This window comes from Ichthyophthirius multifiliis (genome assembly GCF_000220395.1).
Source record: "Ichthyophthirius multifiliis unplaced genomic scaffold scaff_1120509251394, whole genome shotgun sequence".
Classification (NCBI taxonomy): domain Eukaryota; phylum Ciliophora; class Oligohymenophorea; order Hymenostomatida; genus Ichthyophthirius; species Ichthyophthirius multifiliis.
In genome coordinates, this window is record NW_004085916.1 from 22,563 (window position 1) to 48,513 (window position 25,951).

The 25,951-nt window shown below is 16.1% G+C and overlaps 4 protein-coding genes across 4 annotated transcripts, besides 30 other annotated features; 3 read left to right on the forward strand and 1 right to left on the reverse strand. All coding sequences in view use genetic code 6, as the record gives it.

Annotated features, from left to right (window-relative positions):
- Positions 1–555: 555 nt before the first annotated feature.
- On the reverse strand, positions 556–4,019 carry IMG5_194630 (hypothetical protein; the record flags this gene model as incomplete). The annotated part of the gene is made up of 10 exons (XM_004024902.1): positions 556–589; positions 1,149–1,246; positions 1,298–1,431; positions 1,485–1,519; positions 1,898–2,104; positions 2,152–2,887; positions 2,927–3,072; positions 3,215–3,281; positions 3,324–3,394; positions 3,448–4,019. The coding sequence occupies 10 exons, from the start codon at positions 4,017–4,019 to the stop codon at positions 556–558; spliced, it is 2,100 nt and encodes a 699-aa protein (XP_004024949.1).
- Positions 1,605–1,632: a microsatellite.
- Positions 1,755–1,801: a microsatellite.
- Positions 3,098–3,167: a microsatellite.
- Positions 3,129–3,153: a microsatellite.
- Positions 3,157–3,196: a microsatellite.
- An 80-nt stretch (positions 4,020–4,099) lies between the features above and the next one.
- Positions 4,100–4,136: a microsatellite.
- Positions 4,137–6,071: 1,935 nt separating this feature from the next.
- Positions 6,072–6,160: a microsatellite.
- Positions 6,099–6,180: a microsatellite.
- Positions 6,111–6,181: a microsatellite.
- Positions 6,122–6,160: a microsatellite.
- Positions 6,182–6,375: 194 nt separating the features above from the next.
- Positions 6,376–6,417: a microsatellite.
- Positions 6,418–6,706: 289 nt separating this feature from the next.
- Positions 6,707–6,866: a microsatellite.
- A 2,091-nt stretch (positions 6,867–8,957) lies between these two features.
- Positions 8,958–9,033: a microsatellite.
- Positions 8,961–8,990: a microsatellite.
- Positions 8,962–9,034: a microsatellite.
- Positions 8,962–9,059: a microsatellite.
- Positions 8,985–9,034: a microsatellite.
- Positions 9,060–12,124: 3,065 nt separating the features above from the next.
- On the forward strand, positions 12,125–12,789 carry IMG5_194640 (hypothetical protein). Its single transcript, XM_004024910.1, has 2 exons — positions 12,125–12,279; positions 12,338–12,789. Exon 2 carries the CDS (start codon positions 12,340–12,342, stop codon positions 12,643–12,645), a length of 306 nt encoding a protein of 101 aa, XP_004024958.1. The 5' UTR covers positions 12,125–12,279; positions 12,338–12,339; the 3' UTR covers positions 12,646–12,789.
- Positions 12,790–13,126: 337 nt separating this feature from the next.
- Positions 13,127–13,185: a microsatellite.
- Positions 13,135–13,183: a microsatellite.
- Positions 13,186–13,304: 119 nt separating the features above from the next.
- Positions 13,305–13,348: a microsatellite.
- Positions 13,349–15,591: 2,243 nt separating this feature from the next.
- Positions 15,592–15,630: a microsatellite.
- A 99-nt stretch (positions 15,631–15,729) lies between these two features.
- Positions 15,730–15,767: a microsatellite.
- Positions 15,734–15,776: a microsatellite.
- A 164-nt stretch (positions 15,777–15,940) lies between these two features.
- Positions 15,941–15,988: a microsatellite.
- A 192-nt stretch (positions 15,989–16,180) lies between these two features.
- Positions 16,181–16,221: a microsatellite.
- Positions 16,222–16,453: 232 nt separating this feature from the next.
- Positions 16,454–16,494: a microsatellite.
- Positions 16,495–18,635: 2,141 nt separating this feature from the next.
- On the forward strand, positions 18,636–19,530 carry IMG5_194650 (hypothetical protein). Its single transcript, XM_004024918.1, has one exon. It carries the CDS (start codon positions 19,019–19,021, stop codon positions 19,358–19,360), a length of 342 nt encoding a protein of 113 aa, XP_004024965.1. The 5' UTR covers positions 18,636–19,018; the 3' UTR covers positions 19,361–19,530.
- Positions 19,531–20,182: 652 nt separating this feature from the next.
- Positions 20,183–20,207: a microsatellite.
- A 142-nt stretch (positions 20,208–20,349) lies between these two features.
- Positions 20,350–20,375: a microsatellite.
- Positions 20,376–21,637: 1,262 nt separating this feature from the next.
- Positions 21,638–21,677: a microsatellite.
- Positions 21,678–23,453: 1,776 nt separating this feature from the next.
- IMG5_194660 (ubiquitin-conjugating enzyme family protein, putative) lies at positions 23,454–25,880 on the forward strand (the record flags this gene model as incomplete). The annotated part of the gene is made up of 2 exons (XM_004024920.1): positions 23,454–24,299; positions 24,621–25,880. The coding sequence occupies 2 exons, from the start codon at positions 23,454–23,456 to the stop codon at positions 25,878–25,880; spliced, it is 2,106 nt and encodes a 701-aa protein (XP_004024969.1).
- Positions 23,996–24,021: a microsatellite.
- Positions 25,881–25,951: the final 71 nt, after the last annotated feature.

Genomic DNA, 25,951 nt, shown 5'->3' on the forward strand with positions numbered 1-25,951 from the left:
AATAAATTCTTTATTATATAAATTTTATAATATTATTTAGGAGAAATTAATATAGATGAATGTATTTATAATAAAAATATAAATGATATTATTATTTAATTTAATTTTTTATTTATTGAAAATTGAAATTTTTTTAATAAAAAAAAAACCATTAAATTATAATTATAATTATATTTCTAATTAAAAAACAAAACAAAAAATTAATATAAATATAATATTAAAAATCTTCTTTAAAAATACTATATTAAATTTTTTTATAAGTTTTCTTTTTTTAATTTATTTTACATAATTTCTAAAATAAAAGAAATATAAGATTATAGAAAATATTAATATATAATATTTATTTATTTTAAAAAAAATATCTTTATAAGTGTTTAACATAAATGCAATATTTAAATATAATATTTAATTTTTATTTAATATTAAATAAATCATCTTGTTAATATAAAGTTAAAAACTTATAAAATTAAAGGAAGTAGATTTTACATTTTAGATTTACATATAACTTTACAACTTCCGTCTTGAATTGGTTAAACTTCTCCACAAAATTCATGATCACCAATAATTTTACACGAAAAGAAGTAAGATTCTAAAAAATGAACATATAAATATAATAAAAAAAATATAAAAAACTTACACATTTAATTATTTAAAGGAGGCCTCGTAGCTACATAAAAAATATTATTATTTTTAAAATATTTTTTTATTTCAGGTTCATTCAGATATTTTTTATTAAAGTTATTTTTAATTTCAATTTATCCTTCTTAATTAGACGACCAAAATTTTTTAAAAACGTCTTTTTACATTTCTCCATCTTTAACCTTAATTTTATTTTTATTTATTTATTAAATTTTATTTTATAAAACAATAAAAAGTAGAAAAAAACCATAAATATATGAAGTAAGCAAGGTATTTAAAACATAAAAACATCATGAGAGCATTTTAATCCGAAAATAAACATTAAAGGAGGTTAAGGTATATTAATATCTTTTTAAACATTATATTAAAGTTGAACTTTAACCACTATATTACTTTAAGATTATAAACTAATTAGAGGAAATGAATCTTAAGGTTTTAAACCAAAATAATTTTATTTAATTTATAATAAAAAGTTATTTATAACGTGTTAAGTCTAATTAAAAATTTACATATTTATATATATATCATCATTTTCTCTGCTAAAATTAGCTAATATTCTTAAACCGGATTAACCAGATGTTCCTTTTTGATCAAATTTTAAAACTTCCTATATAAATTGTTTGATTATTTAATTATTTTTTTTTAAAAAAATTATTACTTCTGTAGGAATTTCTGTAAATATTTAAGAAAAAGTTTCATTTTTTATAATAGGATCGCCAAACATATCAAACTCTTAATTAAATTAAGGTTATGCTTAAGTAATTTATTATATATTTTAATTATCAACATTATCTATAATTTATGTTTATTATTATTAAGGTAATATATATTCTTCTTTTTAATACATATCATAATGATTATTAAGTTCTTAGTTTTTATTCTATTATAATTAATCAGATTAAGAAACTATATGTTCTTCATTATCATATAAATCAAAAATATTTTTAGATTCTAAATTATTTTTCTATTATTATTATTATTATTATTATTATTCATCTAAATCAAGTAAATCATCTTATTAATATATTAAATTATTTTAATATTATTTATCATTTTACTATATATTAATATCATCGACATCACCAAGTAAATCGATATTTTAATTTTAATCTTACTTATTATTATTATTATTATTATTATTATTATTATTATTATTATTATTTTTGTTTTTTGTAACTTATTATATTTTTTTATTTGTATATATTCTTTTTTTTTTTTATAAAAAATATATTTTTTTATATAAATTATAAAAATATACTTTCTATCAATTATTATTTCATGCTTAAATAATTGTTCAGGATCTTTTTATAAAATAGAACTAACACAAGGAATTGTATGAATCATTTTTTATAAAAAATCAACATCTTTTATAATTTTATTTTCTTCAATTTTCGGTTTACTACACAAGACCGTATCTTTTGTTTTTTAAGGATTTTATGAAAGCATTCTCCAATACATATAAGCTCTTTAATATTTAATAAAAAATAAAATAAAAAAAAAAATTATTAATACCTATCTCTTACATCCGAATTATCAGTTTCTTCAGCCGCTACTTATAAAACATGAATTATAAGATCTTTACATTCATTAGGATATTTTACAAAAATCTTAACAGCAGTACTTAATAAATCAAGTTATACTTTTCTTTGTTCTTATAAAAAGTTTCCGGTCATTTTTTCCAAAATCTATAAGGAATTAGGAATATATTCAGCATATTCACCTAAAATCCAAGCTGCTGCTGCCTTTGCGCTCTAATCAAAAGCCTAAGGAATTATTTTAGTAATTAATTCCATATCGTTTTTATTCTAATTATTAATAACTCTATGTTTTCTAAAAACTTTTTAAAGAGTAATTAAAATTTCCTAAATATATTCACTTCCTGCTGATTTATTAGTGCTTAAAAGAATGTTTTTAATTATATCAATAATAATTTAAAAAGCCTTATTACAAGCCTTATTAAATTTTATAGCGATATTTCCAATTGCAATAATTGATCTTTTCACAAATTCTGTATCCGGTTCAGTTACATAACATTAAAGTTCGTTTAGAAGAATGTCTAAATTTTGTTCATTACATATTTTTACTAAAATACTTAATTTTTCATTCTTAACGTAATAGGGCTCATTGTAAAAGCAAAAAAATGATTTTAATTAATTTTCTAATATTAATGGTCGTTTTTATAAAATATGGATTATAACTTTCAAAATTATGTATTTTACTTCTGGTTTATCCCATGTTAATAAAGAAACTATATTAAAAATAAATATTATTAATATTATAATATTACTTAAAGGTGGAGTTAATTTTTTTTAAATTCCATTTACTATTTAAATATTATCAATTTGATCTAAAAATTTTACAATTACTTTTATAGCACTTAATACAACAGCAGGATTTATATGGTTTAATCTTGGCAATACTCTTTCTATTATTCTGTTATATAATAATAAAAAGAAAAATATAGAAAAAAATATAATTTATATATAAAGAAATATAAATAATAAATATAAATAAATATATATATATATTTTTATATTATATTTATATTTATATTTATTCTTTTTTTTATTATTACTTTTCTGCTTCTTCTTCTGTTGCTTTAAAATCTACTAATTAATCTAGTATTAATATTTATCCCCATTCTTTTTTTATATATTAAACTAAATAAATATTACAAAAATTACCTACACATTCATTTAATGCTAATAGAATTTTTATTAAATTTTCTGAAGTAATCATAACTAATTATTATTTTCTATTTAATAAAAATAAAAAAAAATTAATTCACAAATTCTAATAATATTATACTTTAAAAATGATATTTCCTATAAAGAAATTAATAGATTAGCAAGAACTAGTCCATTAGATTCTTTTTATAATAAACATTACATCATATCAATTAGTCCAGCTTATTCAACAATTTAAGGTGAAACTTCATATACTTTAGGTACACATAAAGCAGCAGTTTTTCTAACATATGGTTCTTGATCATTAAGTGAATTTTTTAAAGGGACAACTAAATATTCATTTAATTTATGTACTCTTAAACATCCAATAGTTCTTACAGCTAAAGCTCTTAATAAAGGATTTGCTTTATTATCCATATCTTTTCTAAATAAATTAATTACCATAATAGCATCATCAGGCTTTTCTCTGGAATAGTTAATAATATATAAATAAACTAATTTTTTTAATTTAATGTCTGGATATTCTAAGCATTTTATGACTGGTTAAAATAATGCTGAAACATCTTTTCCTACTGTCATATTTGCTATTACTTTTTTTATAGCATTTAATTTTACTTAAAAATCATTAGATTTTAATTCGTATTCTAAATCATATAATTCTCCTTTTCCTCCTTCATTATTGAAATAAGACATTTTTTAAATTTTTTCTTTTATTTTGTTGTTTATTTTTTTTTTCTTTTATTTATAAAAAATCTTTTTTTTTTTTTTATTTAATTTTATATATTAATAATTATTTTAAATAATAATAATAAATTAGTATACAATAAAATTATATTTATACATATTTATGAAAAAAAAAAAAGAATACATTTAAACATATTAATTAATCTATTTAAAATTTATATATATATAATATATTATATAAAAAAAAATTAAATTATGGTATTTAGTCATTTAACATATTTTTCAAAATTTTCTCATAATTCCAAGAACTTTTATTTAACAAGACTAATATTTACATTTTATTTTTAGCTTTTAATTAAAATTTATATGATACATATTTCTACTATATACTTTATAGCCTTATTTAAATTTTACATTTCTAAAGGATAATTCTATTCATGATAGATCAAAGCATTAAAATTAACCGGATTCTTTAAAATTTTTGAACAATAATCATGCATTTAATTTTTATTAGGATTTCCAAATACCGCTCTATTAGTGAAAAGTTCCAAAAGTATAATCCCAAAGCTATAAATATCAAATTTTTTACTTAATTTATTATATATAACAGATTTAGGGTGTGCATATTTATGGGTTAAATAGATTTAATTCCTTCGTATAACTTTTTGGTTAAATGAGATTTTAGAAAAGCCTGAGATAAGTAAACTATCATTAAAATCAATTAGTATATTTTACGGTTTTAAATTAATATGTTATATATTATTATTTTCTAAAAATTCTAAAGAGTCAAGAATTTAAAGCATCCAGTTAATTTTTTGTTAATAACTAATTAAAACTTATTAACTTAAAATTACATATTTTAATGTATATTTACACAAACTCATCCAATATCCTATTAATATATTTTGCCGTTACATATCAACATAAAAAGATATTCCTAAAATTGGCATTACATGCTTTAAACTAATAAATTTCTATCTATTATTTGCTTCTTCAAAAATTAACTAAAATTAATCAATATCCATTTTATTTTTATAAATTTTTAATGCATAAAACATTCCTTCAAAACAAATTCTATAAACAGTCGCATTTTTCCCTTTTTTTATTAATATTCTATTATTTAAATACATATTTTGGTGAGCAATTATTTTTATATATCCTCCTTGCTATTATTATGTAAAATATTACTCTATACCTTCTTGAGTAGGAAAAGGTATCTCTTAAGAAACCGAATGTTTATATTCTTAGGATAAATATGATTAATTATTTATTTTACTTTCTTCTGTTTATCATAATTCATCCCTTAAACAACTTACAGCATCTACATATTTATTTGTTTATAATAAAATATTTATTTATTAAAAAACTGTCTAAAAGCTTAAATTCGTATTCTAATATTCTAAAATCATTTTAAATAAAATATCAATTGAAAAATTTTTATAAGAAGAAACAGGAACATACAAAATATTTAATTCCTAACATTTAATTTTTAAATTTTTCTCCTCTTTATAATTCCTTATTTCTCTATCACATTTACATCCCACTAAAATTATTTTAAATCTCTTTTCTGGATTTAAAACTATATATTGTAAAATTATTTCAAAGTAATCATCACAAAAACCATGTATAGTGCATTAACTTGAAAGATCTACACATAATATTATTATATCCTAATAATTAAGAAAATTAATACTGGTTATTCGAAAATAATCTGGGTCACTTTTTGGAAGTCTAATAAATTATATATTGTAATCTTCATATTACATAAGCCTACTTAATTTTGTATCCATTATGCTTTTACCTTTTGTTATTAAGGCTGAAATAAGCAAATCTTTACCAACTTATTTATTACCCAACACTAATACATTAATTTATTTAAATTGATTTTTTTAGTTAGGCAAAATGTTTAGCCCATTTTTATTTTATTATAGAAATATTAAAAATATATTTAAATTAAGTATTATTGGTATAATATAAAAATTACTTCTTTTTATTTATTAAAAAATTGGTTATATAAAATTATTAAATTATATAAGTAAAATTATTATTTACATAATAACATATATATAAATAAATTAATTTATAAAAATATAAATATAAATATAATTTTTTATATATATATATAAATATATTTATATTTATATATATATTATTTTAGTTATATTTATATTTTATATGCTTATAACAATTATAATTATTATTAAATAAAGAATTATTTGAATAATATTAATTATTTTAATTTTCTAATATATATAATTAATATATGAAATTATTTATTTATTTTTTTTATTTATTAAATTAATATTCTTTAAATTAAAAATAAAAATAATATTTTTTATATTAATAATATTTTTGTTTTCATAATAATAAAATACTATTATAAAAAAATATATTATTAAAATAAAATTTAAAAAATAAAGATATTAAATATTTAAATAAATATACTTAATTAAAATAACTAAGAGAGTGATTAAAAATTAAATAAATATTTTAATTATTATTATCATTATTGTTATTTTTTATTTATTATATATATATCACTACTTTTCTATTCTTTGTTAAAATTAATTTCATCAGTTTAATTAAAAAACTCTAATAAGTCAGGTGAGTGTTAAACATAAGATTACTTAATTCCTTTTTAGCCTGGTGAATTTTTCTGATTATGATTATGTATAGGTGATTACAATTTTTTTAATTTATTAATATTTTTATTATTGTTATATTGTTATTATTATTATTATTATTATTATTATTATTATTATTATTTTTGTTATTATTATTATAATTATTGCTACTATTTTTTTAATTATTATTATAATTTTATTAATTATTTATAATTTATGTATTATTATTATTTTTTTCTCATTTTGTACATTTTATTTATTTCTTAGCATAAAGAAATCATTTTTCTGTTTTTCATTACCACTATTTTTCGAATTTTTTTGCTTTTCTTCTTCTTCTTTATCTTCCTCTCTTTCAAATTATTCTTCAATACATAAAACTTTACCCCCATGATTATTTATTTTATAATCATTATTAAGTAAAGCACTTAAATTTCCTATATTTTTTAATGATAAATAATTTATTATTTTTATTATTTAAACTAATAAAAAGTTAAATAAATTTAAACCTCTTTTTGTAAGCATTCCTTTTTTAGTTTGTTTTTATTCTCCTACCTATTACTATTAATTATTTACTACTTTACATTATTATTATTAATTTTTTGTTTCTTCTAAATCTTCTAATTAAGAAAATGGATAAGGCACCCATTAAACATCATACAAATCAGTATGCGAAAAATCGCTACTTTTTAGAAGTTCTCCTTTATAATTAAAAACTCTAAAATTGTTTCCCATTCTAAGCTTTGGGAAAAGAACATTACATAAAATAAAAGCTCCATTCATACTCCATTAACACGCAACTGTGCAATTAGCATTAAATTTACCTACTTACTATTTATCTTAGACATTCCAAACTTCGAAATCTCCACTAAGGTTACCAAAACCTCCTAAAATAATCATATGTGAATAAGGATTCCAAATCACTTTATTTACATGATGTCTCCCAAATTCATAAATAGGTTAGCAAAGCTTTTAATAAATATATAAATATTATTTTTATATTTTATATATTATAACTTTATTAAATAGAACAGAATGAGAAGGCATTCCTCCTCCTATAACGACAAAATATTCTCCATTAGGTGACCATTATACATCATGTATAACTCCTTTGTAAAACTTTATTATTTCTAATTTATTATCTTTAACTTAATAAAGAATATGTTGCCCATAGTAAGTATTTCCTGTTCATCATGTATAGTTTAGCACCACATAAGTAGCTTTTCTCCATTTGGTTACCATTTTGGAACTATTTCTTAACTTTTACTTAATTTTTCGTCTAATATTTATTTAGAATGATCATTTAAATAGAATAATTTTATTTAAGCAGGAATCATTTCATATCCTTTCGTCAACTTTTTGTTTTTATTTTTAAAAATAAAAATAATATTTGTATTATTACTTCTGGTGTAAAAAAAAGCAATTATAAATTTTAATCATTAGGAGAAACATATTAATGTGTATATTTTTCTGCATTTATTTTTTAAACTACTTGAAATTAATTAGTCTCATAAACAATTAGTTATTTTTGCATCCTTACAAACAAAAACTAATCATTTTTATCAAATTATATTAGATTATTTCTAGATTTTTAATAAAAATTAAATTCAAATTACTTGTACTAGAAAAATAGTTTCATCATTAAAAAAGAAAAAATATATAAAAAAAATTACTAATTAAAAATTAAAAGCGTCTATAACTGAACATTCAATTTAGTCTTGCTAGTTTTTGTCTATAATTACAATAAATTTGTTTTATTTAGATAAAAATACATTTTAGATTTCATTTTTTTATAATTAATGAAGTAATATTTTTTTTTAATAGAAAAAATTCCAATATTATTAGTATTTTAAGCCTTGATTTAGAAATATATTTTTTTTAAAAAAAAAAAAATAATAAAATTTTATATATTTTTACAATTAAATAAAATCCATCCTATATTAAAAAATGTTTATCATTCCAAGTTGTAAACAAAAATTAATTTTATAAATTATCATTTTCTTTATAATTTTATATATAAATCCCTTATTTACAACGGATTAAAATTTGACTTTATTCAGATTCATTTTGCTAATTTATTTTTGGAATGCTATTTTTTTAAAATTAATCAAAAAAGGCTTCAATATTAGTTATTTCTTTTTTAATAGGCTATTAGTTTTATTATTTTTCTAATTAACTTGAATCTATTATATTTATTTTTTCATTTGGTTAAGTATTAAATTGATTTTATGCAAAACTATTTATCAATTTTATTGGGTCGTAGCTGGCTAATTAAGGAAAATCTTCTTATTAAATTTATTTTTTATTATTGTTTATTTATTTAATAAATATATTATTTTCATTAATATTATTTTTATTATTGTTAATATTATTATTATTAATGATATTATTATTATTAATATTGCTAATATTTTTATTAACATTATTATTTACATTATTTTTTTTTATTTTATTTTTAGTACGATTGTTTTATTTGTTATTATTATATATATAATTATCCAGTGAAGGGAAATCGTTTTATTAATTTTACTCTTCATCTTTTTTTATTTTAAAAATATAATTTACTTTACTATATTACTTTAGTTAAAAGTGCTATTGCTCATTTTTTTAAATTTTTTTAAGTATATATATATATATATTTTTTTTTGAGTGTTATTTATTGTGATTATAATAATTAATTTACACGTAGTTTTTTAAATATATAATTTTTCTTATTTTTATCTTAAATTAAAAAAAACAAAAAAAAATCAATTTTATTAAAATAATAAAAAAAATATTAGTTAGCATTACTATTTCATTTTAAAAAGGAAAAAATATAATATATAAAATAATTAAAAATTTATTGTTGAATTTAAATTGTAAAAATATTATTTGCTTATATTTTTTTTATTTCAATGAAACAATTAATATAGAGAAATAAATTTTTAATATATTAAATATTTTTGAATTAAATCCATATTATTTTTTTAATTTCATTTATTATATTTATAAATTATGTTATTAAATACTATTATATTTTTTATGGAATTTAATATTTTTTATTTATAAAAAAATATTTATATAATTAATTAATTTGTGGGTTTTTTAATTTTTAATTATTGATTAAATAAAATATTTGTTAAAATTTATTTAATATGAATTACAATTCGAACTAAGATTCACCTTCAGAATTATAATAGTATGATAATTGCGATAATATTTAATATGATTAATAATAACTTAATAATAGTTAAAATATCTATTAAGAAATTCCAAATGAATAATTTGGAAATACATTCAACAGTTCTACTATGAGAAGGAAATACCCAAAAAATAAAAATAATTAAAAAGCTGAATGGATAGGAGTAGAAAAGCATTTACAAGAAGTAAATTAATAAATATCTATTAATGAAAAGGAAATAAATCGTCTCAAACAGAAAGAATTACTGTATTTTCTTTTTTTTAGATAAATATATATAAAAATATTTTATTTATAGAAATGAAATTGAAAAAAAAAATAATGCCAACTTGAATAAAAACAATTTGAACTAAATTAAAAAATAAGAGAATATGAAGAATCTTAATAGAAATTTGCTATTTATTAAGAAGTATAATTTATATATTTTTTTATTATTCCTAATTTAAATATTTTTATGAAAAATAAGGAATAAAATAAAAATAAACTATATAAAAAATTGATGTAATAAAATATGGCTGAATAATATCAAAAACAAAAATAAGAATAGTATGAAAGGCAAAATAATTAAAAGAGTTAAATATAAGATTGGGAAAACAAAGTATATTTTTTTAAAAAAATATACTATCTTAATTTTTTTTTTAAACAAATAGCTTTTAGATTATAATTAACAAAAAATAGAAGAAGAAAAAGTTTATAATAGATAATAAAAGGTATTTTTAATTTTTATAATATTTATAATAAAACATAAAAGGAATATCTAAATCAATTAGCTTAATAAGAACTTTAAAGAAGTTATGACAAAAAAATGTTTGAAAAGAAATAATATTTTTAAAATTAAATTGAGTCTAACGATTTAATGAGAATTAACACAGAAAGAGAAACAAATAAAGAAGAAAATTATAAAAATGTATTATATTGAAACAAATAAATATTTTTATTAAATAAATAAAAAGTTCTATAAGTAAACTTCTTAAAATCAATAAAAATTATAAGATAATTACTAAGATAATGTAATAAAACCATTGAATAAAAAAATATAAATATTAGAATATCAAATAAATTAAAATATTACAGAAGTAGAAAGAAAAAACTTAGAAAAAGAAGTCACAAAATTACAATAGTAAAGAATTGTAAAAAATTAAATAAAAAAAAAAAAATTGAAATTTATATTACTAAAAGGATTTAATAAATACATAATAAACAAACTTAAATTAAATAAAATAAAAATAATAATTATAGTATATAGAAATATAAGATAAACAAAATAATATAAAAGAAAGATTGTAAGATGTAAACATCTAAAAATAAGATATATATTTATAATTTTAAACTATTTTATTAAAAGTTAAAAAATTAGTAATAATTCTAAACTAGTAAAAAATAGTAACTTTTAGAAGAAAAGAATAAATACAAATAATTTTTGGATTTATAAACTAAAGAAAAATAGGAAACTATACAAAATTATTTAAGAATGACTAAAAATGAAAAAGGTTTAAATAAATTAGATTTATAAGTAATTAATAAAATAAAATAAAAAATATGAATTTTAAATAAAAAGGCTTATAAAATAGGAGATAATAAATTGTACACAATGTTGCCTGGTTGGTCTCCTTAAGTAGGATAGCTTCCTCCACGCTAAAAAATTATTTCTTAATATTAAGATAAAGTTATTCATACAATTTCGGGAAAATATACAGATAGTACAGAAAATAGTCCAATCAATAATAGCCTTTAAGCAAACAATCATTCTCCAATTAGCAAATTTAGCAATATAGGTTAATAAAGTTTAAAAAAAATAGGAGAAACATAATAAAAGTTTGAAAATTAAATTAATTATGGAATGTAAAATAATAAAAATTAAATAAATTAAAAACAAAACAATCTCGTCTTTGGACATAATCCTTTAACAAATCCTGTTCCTTTTAATAATTAGAATCCATATATAACAAAAAATTTATAAAAAATCTTAAATTCATGAAAAAGAATAAAATATTATACTTGAAAATTTATAAATATAGTATATATATAATAATAAATCCATTTAAAAAATAAAATAAATAAAAAAATAAATACAATATATATAATCTTTCTAATCAATTTTCTTATTTTATATTATAAATTAAATAAATAATCTAAATATCTGAATAAAAATTTTTAAACATTAAATAAAAAAAAAAATGGACTCCTTTTTAAGCTACATATACAAAAAGGAAAGAAACTTGCGAAAGAAGTTTAATGAAATAAATGATTTAACAATCAAACAATAATAGTTAAAGCCCGAATAAATCCAAAAATTAAAATAAAAATAATAAATTGAATAAGAAATCGAATTCTTTGCAAAAATGAAGGAACATTATCTCAAAAGCAACTCTTAAAATATATAATGCGAATAATTTGCAAATATTTTGCTTTTTTCAAAATTAGCATATGAAAATGTGATAAAAAATAATCACTTATCCTAATTTTATAAGTATTAAATAAAAAATATATGAATTATTTATTATAAATATCTATTTTTTAATTATAAGTAATGTTATATATACTTAACAATAAAAAGAAAATAATTATACATTTAAAACATATAAAGATTAAAGAGATTTTATTAAAAACCAAATAAACTAACTTTATTTAAGAAATTATTTGGAATAAATAGATATTAAAATTCTAGATGAACAAATAAGTGGAAGCCCTGCAAATGACGATGATTATTAAGAAGAGAGTCAAGAGAAAGTTGGCTCAATAGAAGAAATAATTAACAAACCTACAAACATTTAAAATTATGACGGAGATAATGAAAGATCACATACAGAAAGAGAAAGAAAATGCAAAAATTTGAGTAAAAAATATAAATAATACCACAAATTTAAAGATGAGAAATATCAAATATTAAACATTTAATAAAATTAATAAAAGTAAAATTCAATAAATGATGAAAATTAAACAAATAATAGTAATATAGAAAGCAATAATGAGCAATAAGAATAAAATAAAAAAAGAAATTTAATTAAGAGTATAAAAGATAAATTCCTTATAAAAAAGAAAATAACTTTGAAACTGATAAAGAAAGTGTAATTAAATTTATATTCTTTTATTCTAAAAATTATTTAAAATATAAAAATATTAAAGAAAGGGGCTAATTAAAGAAGTTTATATCGTTTTAATAAAAGATGAGAATGAAAAAAATAATTTATTTTAAAAATACATTTAAAAAAAAAGTCTAATAATATAATCAAAAACTATTAAAAATAAACTAAATATTATATTTAAAACAAAACATACAAAAATATAAATAAAATTAGATATAAATTTAATACATTTTTTTTTTAATAAAATTAATTAGTTTTTTAAAAATAATATTTATATATTTTTTTAAATATTTCATAATCTTTAATTACATACAGTTTTTAAAATTAAAAATATATATGATAATATAATATTTTTATATAATTATTAATGGAAAATATTTATAAAAAAATAATTTTACAGAATAAAATAATATATATATATATATATATATATATTTATTTATATATATATATTTTCAATTTTTATTTAATATTTTTTTTTTAATAATATATTATTTAATTCGAATATGAAATCTGTAGAAATATATGGATTTGTTGGATGGGTAAGTTCTATTTGTTTTTATGTTTTATATGTTTGTTGGAGTTGTTTACCTGATTAATTTCTTAACTCTTTAGGATTGCATTTTTATCCAGATAAATAATGGGCAATAGCATTTCCTGCCGTCCTTATAATGTCAATTGTTTATGTACTAATATTTTATTAATTTTTAAATATTTCTTAATGCAAAGATTATAATTCATTTTCAACAATTTAAGGTAATATTTATTAATTTATTATTTAAATTTAATTTTTTTTATAGATAAATATACCAAATTTCATACTAAAAAAACTGAAATTTAAGATGGTTTGCCAGAAATACATGATATACCAATAAATGTTGTAAATAATATAATTTATTATTAAGATTTTTAAGAAAAGAAATTTATTTGAAAAAACTAATTATTTAATATAAATTTTTAATAATAAAAAAATAATTAACAAAAATTAAATTAAGATATCTGTAAAATATAAATAATATAAGCCATTTTTTTAAAAATATGCGAAATATAAATAAAATTATATCTTAACTTTTAAATAGGGATTTTAAAAGATTTTAATCAAGTTTATTAAATTGTTAACTTTTGTTATACCGATATTTTTTAATTGCAATAAATTTCGTTTTATACTTTAAATAAATAATTTTATGTAAAAATTAAAATTACGTAAACATTTTTTATTATCTAATGTTTTTCAAAATTAAAATTTATATTTTTCTTAACAAAAAAAAGTATATAAAATAATAAAATATTTCTTAAATAAAATTTATTATGTGTGTTTTATATAAAAATGCACCAATCTTATTAGTTTATGTTATTAATAGAAACATCTATATATATTATATATATAATTCATTACGTGTATTTTAGATAAAAACAAACCTTTCTTAATAGTTAATGTCATTAATTTAAAAACTTATATTATATATATATATTTTTTAAAAATAAAACATCTTTTATTTTTAAAAGAATATTTAAATAATATTCTAATTATAAATATTTTTAATAATGAAATTTTTTTAACAAAAAAAATAAAAATTTATACGAAACATTTTTATAATTTAAATAAAAGAGGCTGAATAATTACATTTATTATACAATATATAATTAAATATTCTAGTTTTATTTAATAGATATACTTGTTTTTTTAAAATTAAATTTATATATTTTAAGTACAATATTTAATGGTATGTTTAAAATAAGTTCGTCTATTATATCGATCAATATTTTTATTTAAAAAATAGATTTTAAGAAAATTTTATTTGTAAAAAATAATAAATATAGATATACATCTGATTATTTATACAATTATAATTCTTTAATTAATATTTATTATTTATTTTTTAATTAATATTTATTGTTAAAAATAATAAAGTTTTATTTCTCTTATATATAATTACGGTATAATCATAAAATTTAATAATTTATAATTCTAGAGAATTAATTTTTGTATATATATATTTATTATTTATATTTTATATAAGTATTTATATTTTTATGAAAATAAATATTAATTATAAATAGAAATTTTAATATTAAAAAAAATTATAGAAAATATAAAATCCATTTTTTATATATTTTACCGTTCTCTTAAAAATAAAATCCCAAAAAATTTTGTATTCATTTTTAATAAAATAAAGAAAGTAAATATGAAAGCCTATTCTGTTGAATTATAAATTAAATTATTTAAAATATGAAATAATTACACAATTTTTAAACAAATAAAACTTTTTAATAATAATTTAATTTCAGATTTATTTGTTAAAATTAAATAATAAAAGTATTTTTTATATCAGAGTATAATAAAATTAAGAATAAAATATTATCTAGATCACCATAAATATTCCCATATTGGTTTAGCAGATAGAAATATATTAAATCTGAATATTATATAATCCGTGAAATATCCTAATTAAATAAAAAAAAACAATTTAAATTAAAATAAATATTTTTTTTTATACAGAAAAATAATAATATAAATATTTATTTTATTATGTTAATAAACATGCATGTAAAAAATTAAATTGAAATATTTACATTATAATATTTATTTAAAATTAAATAATTAAATTTTATTTTTAATTTTTTTTAATTTATTTTAAAATTAACTATTTTTTAATCTTTTAGTTTACTTATAATAAATAAATTTTTAATTTTATTATATATATATATATATATATATATATATATATATATATTTATTTATTTTCTTTATTTTTTTATTTTAAAATTTGTAATGATTATATATATTTTTAAATATTATTTTTATATTTTGTAAGAAATTATAATTAAAATACTATTTTTTTTATCTATATATTTTTTATTTATATTATTTATTAATATTAAATTTACATATCTTTTAATTTAATTTATAAATAACTATTAATACTCTATTTATTTAATTTTAAATATTAATATTTTATTCATGATTTTTAATTTTATTTTTATATATATCAAAATATAATAGCTTATCATATATTTTATATTAAATTTTTTAAATATTAATTATTTATTTATTTTTGTTTAAATTAATTTTATTTTACTTATTTTTATTTTTGTAATATTAACATTAAATAAATATTGTATTTTTTTAATTTAAAATATAATTTTTTTTTTAAATTTTTTTTTAATATGATTATATACTATTTATCATTTATTTTATTAGTTATTTTTAATTTTTTTATATTATATTCGTGTTTATATTTCATATCTCTAATATCAGAAATATATTATATTTTTTATGAACTGATTATTTTTAATTATTATTTATTTATTATTTTATTATATTTCTATCTAATTTTATTTCTAGTTTAAAATATCTTTATTATTTATTTAATATTTTAGATATATGATTTAATTTTTTCTATAGGTTTTTATTTAATTAAGATTTATAATATTTATATTATTACCTTATTATCAAATAAAAATAGTTTCATATTTTTATATTTATTATTTTTTCGTTAGTTTTATTGCTAAATTCTTGATTTGTATAAAAGTGTCTATACCAATTTTGAAGTATTTAATTTTTTTATATTTATTATCAATTTTATTTATTGTATTATTATTCATTTAAACCCTCTTATTTCTTTATGATAAAACTATTTTAAATAATATTTCTCAAATTGGGGAATCTACTTTACTTTTAATATCATAAAAAGCATTTATAACATATTTTTATTCATCCTAAAATTTTTAAATTGAGAAAATTAAATCTATTAATTTATATTAGTGTAGATTTCTCTTTATGAACTCACATTAATAATGTGGTATTTATTTTATTTATAAATACATTAATAGTTGTTATGTTATTTTTTTTTTATTTACGAAGTATATTGTAATTTTTTAATATGAATATGATTTGTTTTTATTTAATTAAAAATTTATATTTATTAATAATTATTTATGTTTCTTGTCTAATTTAATTATTTTAAATTATTAAATTGTTGTTCATTTTAAATATTAAATGTATATATGATAAATGTAAAATAAACATTTAAATAAACTGTAAAATAAGTAATATTAGGTAAAATCATAATATAATTCAAAAATAGTTTTAACACATAAATTACTAAAATTATAGAATGAGAGTGCGAATATTTTAATTTTATAAAAAAAATTATTGTCGCCAATATGAAATTTTAGTACATTTTGTCCAATTAAAAATTTAATATAGGTGGCCAGTCAACGCTTTCTGGAGTAGGTTACTAGTTTACTAAGGTAATTTATACCTAAATAAACACTCTAGCGGATATTTGAGGACTATGATATTTATTCTATTTTTTATTTATCAATACTATTATATAATCACTTGAATTAAAAGCTACGATTACAAATGATGCATAGTTTAAATATAAAAATACTTTGAGGTCATAATGATTCCAAATTATTCTATCATAAGATATTTAAAATCTATATTTCCAAAACACATTATAATAAACCCTTAAAAATATTAAACCTACCGCAGCTGCATATCCTATATCCATAATATATGTATAGTTAAGTTAAATTAAATTAAATAATATTATATTTAATTTATCTTGAAAATTATATTTAAAAGTAATGATGTCATATGTAATTTATATATATATATATGCGTTTATGATATGAAATTTAGTATCTACATCTAAAACTACTCAATTATTTTAATTAATTTTATTAAGTTCGTTCATTATATATTTATATAATTATTTTTTACCTTTTATTTTAAATAATTTTCAATTTTAAATTGAAAATTTCAAAATAATAATTTTTTAATATATAATATTAAGAATGAAATAAAAAATTCAATACGAAAATACCTAAATATCAACCTAATCCAAAATCCATAAATCTTCACTTGGTCCTTAAATACCTGGATATCAAAATTGGTGGATATTCATGGAGTTAGCGACTAGGTTTAGATTTAAAGGCCTTAAGGACCAGATGTAAATTTATGGACTTTGGATCTATTTTTCCAGATGTATTTTTATCCCACAAATCTAAAGCACATATAATTTTTTAAATAGCATATATAAAAAATTTTTAAAAAAATTTAAAAACTAAAAATTAGTAAGATTTAATTATATTAATTAAAAAAAAATATTAAAATATGATAAATATTTTTAAACAGTGGATAAGATAATAGATATTAATATATATAGCATAAATTTTGTTAATTATTAAATATTTTAAACATTAATTAAATTTATATTATATTATAAAAATTTATATTATGTTTATCTCTTAATTGCAATATTTTTTAAATATTGAGAAATTATAATATTATAATATTATAATTAAAAATTATTTTAATTATTTTTTTAATCAAAAAATTTTAATAAATATTTATATTTAAATATTATTTGCTATAAGAATACAATTTTAATTATTTACATATCTATATCAAAAAAAAATTGTATCGTATTAATCATAGTTTTATAAACAGATTTTTTTTGTTCAACATTTAAAAAAAATTATATTTAATATAACTAGTTTTAAAAAAATAAAATATTTTGATACTTTTACCTAAATCCAACTTCTATAAGTATATCACTAATAGAAAATAATATACATAATTTAAAATTTAATTTACAATTAATAAAAAAAAATAAAAATATAAAAATGTAATAAAAGCAAAGTACGTTTTAAGATTTTGAAATATAAAAAAAACTTGGCTAAGGTTCATTTGGTACCGTATATAAAGTACTTAGAAAAACAGATTAAAAAATATATGTTTTAAAATAAATAAACATATAAAATATGTCCTTAATGTAAAAAAACGAATGCATAAACGAAGCAATATTATTGAATTCATTCTAAAGTGATTATATAGTACAATATTATGACAGCTTTTTTCATGAAAACAGTCTTTCAATTATAATGGAATATTGTCCAGGAGGAGATTTAGAGAATTTCATAAAAAATTAATTACAAAGACCATTAAAAGAAAAATAGATTTGGTAATTCTTTTATTAAATTGCATAAGGAATATAGTAATTACATGAAAAAAAATATTACATAGAGATATTAAAACAATGAATATATTCATTTCATCTAACTAAAAATTAAAAATAGGTGATCTTGGTGTTGCTAAATAACTTTAAAATAATGATAAATTTGCTAGAGCATAAGTAGGAACACCTTATTATATGTCTCCTGAAATTATTAAAGATATTCCTTATAATGAAAAAAGCGATCTTTGGTCTTTCGGATGTGTTCTCTATTAACTTGCTACATATAAAAAACCTTTTGAAGCTGGAAATTATAATTCATTAATGTTTAAAATATAAAAATGTTAGTATGATCCATTACCTGATATATATTCGCTTTCTTTGTCTAATCTAATTTAAAAATGTCTAACAAAAGATCATACAAAAAGGCCTTCTATATTCTAACTTTTGTAAGATAAAGAAATTTTATAGAAATTAAAATGTTAAGATATTATTTTGAATAATGAATAATAATAATTATTGACTAGTAATTTATAATTAAAAATAATACCAATAGAAACATCAAATAAATAATCAAATTAAATATTTATAAAAAAAGTATAAAAAACTGAAGAAGGAGAATAAGAAAAAAAAAAAATACTGATTAAGATATAATAATTAATTTTAGTAGTAGATTTTTATAGAATAAAAATGAGAATGAAATTATTTAAAAAAGTAAAAATTTAAGCAATATAAAAACTCCTAAAAATGTACATGTAAATAATTTTGGAACTCCATAGCCAAAAATTTATAATTATAATTAATATTAAATAAAAAGTGCATTTAATCCAAGTAAAAGTGACAAATAATTTTTCGTTTCTCATCTAAATCAAGATTTTAAAAATTCAAATAATTTTAGTGACTAATTGAAACTTATACAAAAAAAAAACAAATTAATCGCAATTTTAAACTTGAATAAATTACTGAAGATAAATAAATAAACTAATAGCCGTTAAATAAAAAAAGAACATATACAATTAATAAAAATAGAGAAATATCCCCAAAATAAATGTTTAATAAAGTTCAAATAACTAACAAAGTTGAAATATTTTAATAAAAAAAAAAAATATTGACAGAGATATAAGAAAAAAATTAAAATATTATATAATATAAATCAGATAATCCTAAAATTCATAAATTTCAAGAATAATAAAAATATTTGCAAATATAAATCCAATAAAACCGACAAAGATGTATATAAATTTTAGGATAAACTGAATATTATATGATAATAAATAAACTTAAACTATGTATTAACGTAAAAAAGAATCTTCATTTATTTAAATAAAATAAAATAAAATAAAATAGAAAGATGAAGAATTATCAAGATAAGATCTACTTAATATTGATTTGATTATAGATTAATAAGTTAAAACGATAAAGAATGCATCACAAAACTTTACAATATAATTTAATATGAAAACGATTTATAAGAAATATAAAATAAAATAGAATAATTAGAATAATTAGAATAAAAAAAAGTTTTATGTTAATGATAAAATAAAGTTAATAATAAAAGAGTATTTTAATATGAGAAAAATAAAATGTCTAAACTAGATTTTCAATTAAAAAAAATTATTAAAATATAAAATATATATTTAATCAAAGAAAATTAAAAAAAATAATTGAATTTTTTTACTTATCTATTTTTATTTTCATATTTAAAAATTTTTTACAAATATTTATAAAAATTAATAATTTTTTTTAATTTACTTTTGGAATGTATAAACAAAAATCAAATTCATTTAGTGCTTTTTAGTTTTTTGTGTATTTGAATTACCTAATTAAATATATCTTTTAAACAAAAATAAAATTTTAATTAATACAATTTTTTGGACTCTTTCAACTGCTTTTTTATTTTCGCCAATCACATTATCTTTTTAAATAAAATAATTAATAATTAGACATAATAAAAATTAAATACTTTCATTATAAGGAGGTTAAATTGTAACTTTAAGATCATAAATATATATATTTTCATCTTTCCATTCAGAAGAAGAATATGTTTTAAGTAAGATATTAAAAAACCTAATTTTTAATTCCTGTTCACTAGTGGTTGTTTTTTAATTTAAGTTCTCATATACTTGTTCTTCATATTTCAAAACCTAATCAATATCTAATTTTCGAGTATCTATATTTTCCAAAATTTCCTTAAACATAAACATTATTTAATAAAATAATTTTATTTTTGATAATTTTACTTTAATATCACTAAATCTATCAAAAATATTTAACTCTTAAATTATGTTTGCATTAATAAGCCTATAATTAAATTAATCTAAATGATTTCTTTCTTCTATTTTTTTTTTAATAAATATTTTACCATTATATTAATATGTTTTGAGGTTTTTACTCAATATTAATACACCAACTTATGGATTATAATGTACAATTTCTCCTATAAATTCTTCATCTAAAATTTTAATTTAAACCTTATATCCTAAATTTAGTTTTAAAAAAGATTTTAAAAACATAAAAGTATTATTTATACCTAATATAGCTAATTATTACAAATCTTCGATTGATGTTAACTCTTCCATTAAATTAAATTTTAAATTAAAAAATATCTGAATTTATTTATTGTATGTAAATTATATTATATATTAATAAATTAAAAATTTATAATAAATATGTATTACTTATTTATTTTTTTATTTTTATTTTAAAAAGAAAACACAATCGAAAAAAAAAGAAAAAAAGAGATGTTTTCCATTTATTATTATTTTTTCTATTAAGTATATAAAAATATAAAAAATATTAAAAAATAAAATATATAAGTAATTATATATTATTCAATAGACATAAAATTTTAAAATGGAAATGCTATTTTTAATATTGTAATATTTAAATATAATAAATATATTCCACTTTAATTATATTCTTGATTTTATATTTTAAGATTTCGAAATTAAAAATAATGATTTAATTATTCCATTAGCTTACAAATAATATTAAAAAAAAATTAAAAAATATATAATTTATCATAATTATTTAGCCTAAGTTATATATTTTTATAAATCCTAATTGTTATGATTAAATTTAGATATTTTTTAAAAAATCTTCAATGCATCTTTTCCTTTCTTTATTTTTATGAATAGCAATCCACATTATTTTAAAATTTAAATATTATCTTAATCCAAGCTAAGACCTTTTTCATAATATTCTATAGCATCTTCAAACTCCCCCTATTATTAATAAGCCTAAGCTACATTATAATAATATTAAGGGATACTATTTTCTTCATCAAGGGCTTAAAATAGATATTCTAAAGCTTAATCTGGTAATCCTTTTTATAATAAAAACAGGCCATACTAACTAAGTAAATCGCCTTTTATTCCGCAAATTATAATCCTAATTTAATAGCTTCTTCAGCTTAGGAAAATTTATCTTAACTTGCGTAAATATTTGCTTAAAGACTATAATTTTTCCAATAATTATGTACTATTTATAAAGAATTATTTATATATTATTAAGCTTATTAAAAATTTTATTATTAAATTTCGATTTGAGCAAGTTCAGTAAATATATCAAATTAATCTTTTTAACAAGAAATTGAATTTTATAAGTAATTCTTTTTTTATTAAAAATTTATTTTTTAGTTTTTCCCTAATTCATAATATATTTCCCATTAAAATGAAGGACATTCTTTTAAACATTATTCTAATAATTTTTATGCTTCTGAAAATTTATTTTATTGAGCTAATGATTCTTTTAATAATCCAAAAGCAAAAAAACGATCATTTTCATTTTTATAATTAGTTGGATTTTATAAAAGTAATTCAATTTAAATATAATCTCGATCAATCAAACTTAATCCAGCTTATATTAGTTAACTTTCATTTTAATCTTTAAAATTTTCAAGTAATTTATTTTATAATTGTTTTAATTTTTCATCATTTTCTTTCTCTTCTTAACTTAGAGTTATTGCATAAAAAATGTTTGTTTCAATATCTGATGGATTTAAATTTAATGCTACCTCAAAATTTTGAGCACCTTATTATAGCTATCCTAATCCTAATTATGCTTTTGCTAAAGTTTTATATTCGAGGATGGTATTTGGGTTTTAAAGAAGTTCAATTGATTTTTAAAATTCGTTTTGACGTAAAAATGAATTTGCTTTATAGAAATTAGAAAACGAAAATATAGTTTTTTTAATCATTTTTGTTTAAATTATTTAATATTTAAAATATTTGTATATTTTTATATTCAATTTATTTTGATTAAATATTAATAAAAATAATTTTTTATTTTTTAATGTTTATTTTTTTTGATTATTAATTAAACATTATTTTTCATATTGTTAAAAGTTTTTGCATTTGTTTTAATGATGAAAAGGATAAAAATTATTAAATAAATAAACTTAAAAAAAAAAAAAATATTTAAATTTATATTAATTATATTGAAAATATATGTTTAGAGTGTTTAAAGATAAATATAAAAAGTAATTAAGTATATTATTAATAAATAATAAATTTAATTAAATAAATTTTATTTTTAAATAACAATTAAATATTTTGTTTTTAAAAATTACGTTTAATTCAATATAAAAAAATATGATCGGCAACTTTAATTTGAGAAAAATAGATATTTTTGGCAAAAATATAAGCATACGTTTTTAGCAAAAAGAAAAACATCAGACTATATTTGGAGCGACAATAACATTTTTTATTTATATAATTCTTGCTTATTTAATGATTTCATAATTTATTGAATTATTTTAAGGAAATAATCCAAAACTATAATATAGAATATAATATATAGAAGCTAATAGAATATTTAAAATTAAATAAAACGATTTTTACTTTGCACTTGCTCTCCGTAATAATTAAGAACTTCCTGTTTTTGATCAAAAAATATATAATATTACTGCTTAATAAGTTATAGGAAGAAGAACATCTCCAGAAAGTACTTTAACTTATCAATTTTATGATATAGAGATGGAATAATGCAATACAAACTCATTTGGTTATGATAAATTAATAAAACTTTTTAACGTTAATTTTAACAATTTATACTGTATTAAAAATGACTAACCAATTATATACGATATCGAGATTGGAGGTGATATTGACAATACGTATTTTTCCTATATATAAATAAATGTTAATAAATGTTAATAAAATATTAATTGCATTGATAAAAATGATGAAAAATACGATTAATATTTTAAAAATCCATAATTAATGATTTATTTTTCTGATAAATATTTTGACATATAATAAAAAGGATATCCTTTTAAGAATATTAGTAGAAGATTAAAGTTTAATTCAAATGATAATTTATTAAAAGTTATAAACTTATATTTGATTGATAATTATATTGTAAGTGAAGAAGGAATAATAAATAATTTAAAAAAAACAACTTATTAAAATATAACTTATTCATAATATGAAATAAATGTAAATATAATAAGAAATTTTTAAAAAATTATATTTTTTATATATTTATTTTTCATGTTTTTTTTTTTTTTTTTTATAATTTTTTTTTTTAAAACTCAATAATAGAAAAAAAGAAAAAAAAGTAAATTTTTCATTTTTTCTTTCTTTTTTTTTTTTGAGCTTTTAAAAAAAATTACTAATAAAAAAAAATATATTGACTTAACAAAAAATTATAAAACAAATTTTTATTTTATTTAAATAAAATGTGCAATTATTAATTTATTTATTTATAATATACCTTATTTTATCATAATATAATCTTAATTTTAATAGACTTTACAGACAAATAGTAATACATTATTTCAATTAAATATTTAGTTTGAGGATAAATAATTAAACTTTTGGAATAGACGGTATTTAAAAATAGAAGAAGTATTAGGTACACTTGGTGGTAGCTTTTAATCTTTATTCACAATTGGAATAATTTTTTGCTATCCAATTAGTTAATTTGATTTAAACAGAAAATTGATAAACTAGCTTTTTTAATTCCAGATAGAAAAGTTTGGAAAAAAAAGAAAAAAACCGTATCAACAATAAAAAAGTTAAATTTAAAATGCAAAGCTATAAAGCAATTTAAATAATATTTAATAATTTAATTAAGAAAGCCCTAAATAAAACTAATTCGAATAAAAAAGTTCAAATAATTGTTTTAAATATAAAAAATATATAAAAAAAAAATCAATTTAAATAAATTAATAAGAAAATTAGATATAGTAATCTCAATCAATTTTTATCCGTATAAAAAATTATATACAATATTCATTTTCTTTGTTATATTCTAAACAACTAAATATAGAAAATACTATTTAAGCATAAAAGTCAAACTAAAAATAGAATTTAAACTAATTATATTTGAACTCTCTTAAAAGTTAAATTAAAAAAATTAAATTTAAGTTTATTGAATATATTCGTTATTTATATTGCCCTTCTAAATAATTAAAAATAAAAAAATTATAAATATAAAAAGGAAAGTAAATATTGTATAACCATTTAGATATATTTTATATAATAAAAAAAATAACTGAACTCGATAAATTAAAAACGATTTTACTTAATTAAAATTAACTTAAACTTTTTGAATATTTACCTAAACCTATTATTTATTTAAATAAAAATTCTGAAAAAGGAAATTATTAGTTATATTAGGAAAAAAAAACCGAAGAAGAAAAAGCTTTTGAAGCTTTTTAAGCATTTTAAGAAATCAACAAAGATATTCATAAATAAACAGAATTAGATAAAAAAATAATTGAAATTATAGATCCTTAAATTTTAAAATCTTTCGAATAATAAACTATAGATTAAAAAAGAAATAATCATTATTCTCCTAAACTAGTCGAAATTTCACTTAATAATTAACTAAACTCAAAATTTAGTAGATATTAACATAGCTAATTGATTTAATTAGAAGCAGAAAACTAAAAAAAATAAGAAAATGAATAAAATAATATAGATGAACATAAAGCTGGTTATTAAATTGATTTAAAATAGTTAATTTTTACAAATTAATTAGCTTAAAAATTATAAATTTTAAATAAAAAATGAAAAAATAAATAAAAAATTAAATAAATGTATAATAATTTAGTAAAATGTAATATATATACTTATTCAATTCA